This window comes from Thalassophryne amazonica, chromosome 21 (assembly GCF_902500255.1).
Source record: "Thalassophryne amazonica chromosome 21, fThaAma1.1, whole genome shotgun sequence".
NCBI classification, from domain to species: Eukaryota; Metazoa; Chordata; class Actinopteri; order Batrachoidiformes; family Batrachoididae; genus Thalassophryne; species Thalassophryne amazonica.
In genome coordinates this window covers 8,217,661-8,223,660 of record NC_047123.1, presented here as the reverse complement: position 1 = coordinate 8,223,660, position 6,000 = coordinate 8,217,661, and the positions used below count along the sequence as shown (strand labels likewise).

General features: G+C 38.7%; 1 protein-coding gene across 1 annotated transcript in view; it reads left to right on the top strand.

The window, feature by feature from the left end:
- Positions 1-478: 478 nt before the first annotated feature.
- The window catches only part of LOC117502538 (exostosin-1), an 851,279-nt gene continuing 845,757 nt past the window's right edge, over positions 479-6,000 (top strand). Inside the window, exons 1-2 of the mRNA XM_034161580.1 lie at positions 479-1,063; positions 4,262-4,865. Coding sequence (XP_034017471.1) covers positions 4,293-4,865 — 573 coding nt within the window. The 5' untranslated portion in view covers positions 479-1,063; positions 4,262-4,292. The remainder of the gene's footprint in view (positions 1,064-4,261; positions 4,866-6,000) is intronic.

Genomic DNA, 6,000 nt, shown 5'->3' with positions numbered 1-6,000 from the left:
TCCACACTGTGACTTTACTTCTGGAAGTCTTGTGCATGTGGACCACATCTAATTCAGGAATATTTATGCTGCAGTACATGTACAAGCTCACCTTCTTATAAAGATGAGGAACATGCATCTGAGCCTGTTGCAGAGAATAATCTCATCATCACATGCATGATGAAATATTAGGAGCAAGTGTGGTTGAAGTTACTTGTAGATTGGAATGAGTTTCTTTCATTTCCAAAGCCTAAAGATATTTTTAAATTTCCCTGCACAGCAGCCAGCAGTGTGTCTGTGGACAAGATGTAAAAAAACAAAAAACAAACAAACAAAAAACATCCCAACAACCAAGAAGCCTATAGATGAAATTTGGTGGAAATATTACTTGGAAAGACATCTAGAGATTTTTTTTTTTGGAGAAGTTTGGAATATGGTTTGGCAAATAAAAGATGGATTATCTCACCACCTTCCAGGCAGGTTTCGGTGATCAGTGAGAACGGGGACTGATTCTGTTCCACTCATCTCACCGGTGCGCCGACGCAGCGCGCGCAGACCCGGCGGACACGAGGACGCGTGCTGTCATCCCTCATGTTTTTAATCCCTCGCTTCTTCTCCACTGAGAATCCGCCAGGTGTCAATCAGGGGAGCGTGAAGTTTGTCCAGGATCCGCTGGTGACGCGCGGCTTCCTTTTCCACAGAGCGGAGTTTGGATTTGAGGAGATGCGCTCGCGTCACGTGGCGCGCGGTGGATGTTTGTCGGGATAATCGGGTTTTATTTTTTTAATTTTTGGTGGATGCAGACGACCTGGGTGTTTTTATAGGCTCCTGTTTGGTGAAAGTTTGCGTTCAGGACGCAGCGGAGGAGGAGGATGAGATGCGCGTGGTTTTCCTGTCCCATAAACGCGTCGGATGCTTTTATTGTTTTCTTCTTTAATCTAAATCACTGATGATTTTCGGGGACACATTTGCGGTTTGCGGAGAGAGAATGTGTTTCCAAACTGCGGACTTATGCTCAGGCTGGAGGAGAGAGCAGATTCCAGCCGAAAGCTTTCCGGGGACCACAGGTGTTCTTTGTTAACAGGTACACGTCACAAACACTTGGACTGATTCAAAGTCTCTTGGTAACGCCCAGCGGCGCGCGCCAGGAGGGCCAATTTGGGCGCAAAGAGCGCACGTGTTTGCGTTCCGCCTCTCCAAAGTTCATTCAGAAATATATTCATCATTTAAATTTCCGCTCTAAATCACCATTCTTGTTTGTTTTTGGCATATTATCACCAGTAGATTCTCTTCATTAATGTGGTAAATGTCCACAATAACAGTAAATAAATAAATAGTTAAAGGTTTTGCAGAAATGTGCAAATAAATGAAATAATTGTATCTTAATTCCCTAATTTTTTTTTGTATCTATTTATTATTGTTGTTTCACTTTCTGCAACTATTTTGATAATTATTTTGACGACTCCGCCCACCAGGGTTACTCAAAAACTTCAATTTGGTGGTGGGACATGAGAAAAGAAAAAAAAAAAAAAAGCCATTCATTGTTTTAATTTCTTTATTTATTGACGTTTTATTTAGGTTTGCAGAACTGCGCTTTGTAAATTTGTCATGAACATGAAATAAATGCAAAGAAACCAGTTATTTTGCAATCAGAATATTTAATAAAATGTCATTATTGATAACAGATGTAATGTCATTGCATTCAACAAAATAATAAAATGTCAGTGTGACAAAACCATTGATACGCTTTCATGACTTTACAGTAAATAATTTATTTATTTATAGCCCAATCAGGTGATGGACACACTAACATTTCCAAGTCACTGAATATGTCTCGTACTTTATTTAAAACTGTTTTCAGCAGGCAGTTCTCAAAAACTCAGTACATGAGGGAAGCCACCATGCCACCCATAACAGCTCTGAAAGTGGTACAGGTAACCCGATCTCATGCCAGTTCATGATGGTATCATGAAAAGTGATTTAATCTATTAGTTTGTGATACATACCATCATGAGATTTGTTACGGTATCGTGAAATTATTTTGTGATGATACACGGAAAAAAGAGAATAGTTGAACCAACTTAAATTAATTGTTTCATTTGGTAAATTAGGTTGTTTAAACTTAAGTTTGCAAGTTGATCTAACTTGCAAACATAAGTTCAAACAACTTAATTCATTCAGGCGTTCCCAATTGATAGAACTTTTAAAGTTGATTCTTTTTTCAGTGTGATGTATTTCGTGTCTCTCTCTCTCTCTCTCTGTGTGTGTGTGTGTGTATATATATATATATATATATATATATATATATATATATATATATATATATATATATATATATATTTATATATAAACGGTGAGACTGGGCTGTTATAGGCTGACTGAAGAAACTGTGCAACTTTTGTTGATTGCATCACCACTCACAGCTTCATGATTAATGGAGCAGATATCTTCATATAAGGAAATCAAATCCAGGCTCAAGTCTTCCATGTGTCTTATGGCAAACTAGTACAATTTCTTTTGTTTTAAAAGAAAATAATCTGTTCCACTCCACCATGATGAAACAGTCAAAAGTTGCACAATGCACAGTTTCTCCAGTAATATCAAAAGTTTTTATAAGTATGACTTAGTTGTCATGGGAGTCTTGGTGGCTTCCCTCACACATCACCTTCTTGTGTCCTCAGTTTTTTAAATGTTTACTTTTTTAAAACTGCCTCCACCAGACAGATTTTCCACACAATACCACACTATTTATATTTCTTTATGTTTGATCTAAAAACTAGAAGCACTCAGAGAGTGCAAACCTCCGCCAAGGCCATGGGGTCACTGACGCCATAACATCTACACGCTGTGGAATCATTGAACCTAAAAAAGTCTAACGATGTTTGCTCAGTAGTAAAAAAAAGTTTCATCTGCTGTGACTGGATAGCATGTATCCTTAGCGCTTGGCATCACAGTTTATTGCAACTTGCACCTTTCCCAGAAGCTACTGTCATCTGAGCACTGATATTGATATTGCATGTGCTTATAGACAAAAACAAATAAGAGACAAAATTCAATTTATTATTCAACTAAACTGCAAATATATGAATTTTTTAACATTTATGAAACACTTCTCTAAACAAGGCCCTAAACACTGACCCTAAAGAGATTAATTTGTCATTCTTTTTATCTCTTTCTCTAAAATTGTATATAATAATCATTAGATTATTAATATATAAACAAAAATAAATGTAAGAAATATTACAATTTGAAAACAAATGCACCCGAACTTGAAGACAGCTGCAACTGCTTAATGCTAACTTTTAACATTGAAAATGCCATAGACATGCTAACGCATTAGCATCGGGATCCGGAACGTGATCCGGATCACAACTTAAAATTTAATCACTTGTTCCTCTTGTCATTTCCAACCACTCCACAAAATTTCATCAAAATCCGTTCAAAATGTTTTGAGTTATCCTGCTGACAAACAGACAGACAAACAAATGCGACCAAAAACATAACCTCCTTGGCGGGTAATAAGCCCGTCATATTCATGTATTCATCCCTTGACTTGTTAAAGGAAACTGGTGGAAGAGGGACGGTTTACAGTCAGTTCACCAGAGTGTGTCAACAGCTGTCACACTAACATTTTACTGTCCACATTTTTTTGAATTTGTCGAGATGAGTGTTTCATATATATGAAAATGACAAATGCCCAAATGTACTGAACAATAAAAACCTCTTTCATGCATAAAATATACATACACAAGACAGCTATTAACACAGTTTGATGAATTTATAGCAAATGATCACTTTTATTTGCCAGAGTACTGAAACAGTGAAATTTGCACAATATTTGACAATATTGCACATAAGTCTGAGTGACTGAATAACTGACCATAACCTCAGTGGTCTTCGTCTTTGGCTGAAGGTGCTCTGACAGGACGTCAGTGTGGCACGCAGGAGGTGGGATGTGCTGTCTTGGATGCTGAGCAGTTTCCTCAGCATCCTCTTCTCTGACACCTCCACCACAGGCTCGAGCTCAACCCCCAGGACAGACCCAGCTCTCCTGATAAGCCTGTTAAGTTTTGATTTAAGCAAATCAAATCCAGGCTCAGGTCTTAGAGTTCATTTAAATCAGTTATTAAGTAACTGAAACATGACTATGCTCTATGGTGCAGCTGTGCATAACCACCTTGTGTTTCAGTTAAAAATATTTTGTTAAATGATGATGGCACGTTATTGTTGGATGGTAATTCTGTGCATTTCTCTCTCTCTCTCTCTCTCTATTTTTTTTTAGTGACATCACATCTGAAAATGTGGAGCTGTGGATGAAGAAGCTGCCCTGTGGGCTGACCTGTGTTGACCTACCTGCAGCCCCCCTCCTCTCCCTACTCCTCCGTATCTTCTTTGCCGTCTCGTCTTTTCCTCCCCTTCCCTCCTCCTATACGTTCGTCCTCTGCATATTTCACTTGTTAAAAGCCTCAGCCCTTTTCCCGCCCTCTGAGTTCGTCTTCCCGTCTGCTCTTCTGTCATTGTCCTTTGTGGTGCCGAGCGTCACTTCATCCCTTTCTCTTCTCCCCCAAAACCCACGACATCCTCCTTTTCCTTCCCCCACAGCACACATGCAGGCCAAGAAGCGGTACCTGCTTGTGTCTGTGGGGGCCGGTCTTCTCTTCCTAGTATATCAGTGGGGTCTGCAAATTGGGGAATTCCAGAATCAGCCGTACCAGTATAACCAGTATCGCCAGTACCAACAGGAAGAGTACCAATTCTACCAGAGCCAGGAGGTGTACCAGCCAAAGCCTCAGCCCCATTCATTGAGAAGCACATCTAGACAGCACAGTCACTGGCCGGAATCGAACCAAGTGCTGGAGCCATACCTGGAGGGGGGAGAGCAGGAGGTAGATAACGAACCTTTGGCACTAAAAAGTTCTTATTTATATTTCATAATGTCTCATTTTAATTGCTTATTACAATTTCTATCTATCTATATCTGTCTGTCTATCTGTCTGTCTGTCTATCGTTGTTTGTTTTTGTTTTTACTAGCTGAGTTACTTGGGTCCACCAATCCGGATCCAAAATTCAGTGGAGTCTTCCATGTCCTGATATCTGTCTGTTGAATTCTCTTATCAGTTTTTTTTTTTTTTTGTTATTGCTGAGTCTGTGTGCCGAATAAATTCATTCAGTTCATGCATTCATTCTATCTGTGGTGCAAATGTGGTGAGAATCCGTGACGTAGTTTTGATGTAATCCTTCAAAGCATATATAAAGAGACATCTTGATCCAGAATCTGGATTCGGATCCAGATCACCTCCAAAATTCATTGGAGTCTTCCATCACTTAATATCTATCTGTGGTGAAAATTTGGTGAGAATCCGTGAAGTCATGTTGATGTAATCCTTTGAAGCCTATATGAAGTGAATCTTGATCCAGAACCTGGATTCAGATCTGGATCATCTCCAAAATTCTGGGTAGTCTTCCGTGTCCTAATATGTATCTGTTGTGCAAATTTGGTGAGAACCTATGTTTTGATGTAATCCTTCAAAACATATATAAAGTGAAATTGTAATCCAGAATCACCTCCAAAATGTATTTTTTATATATATATATATATATATATATAGATAGATAGATGGCCACCCATAAACGTCACTTTGCCCACATGTCCACTTTTGAAATTAGCAACATTGGATTCCTCAGTCTTCAAATTTGGAAATGAGATTCTGCTCCATCTACAACCCCTGGCAAAAATTATGGAATCACCGGCCTCGTAGGATGTTCATTCAGTTGTTTAATTTTGTAGAAAAAAAGCAGATCACAGACATGACACAAAACTAAAGTCATTTCAAATGGCAACTTTCTGGCTTTAAGAAACACTATAAGAAATCAAGAAAAAAAATTGTGGCAGTCAGTAACAGTTACGTTTTTAGACCAAGCAGAGAGAAAAAAATATGGAATCACTCAATTCTGAGGAAAAAATTATGGAATCATGAAAAACAAAAGAACGATCCAACACATCACTAGTATTTTGTTGCA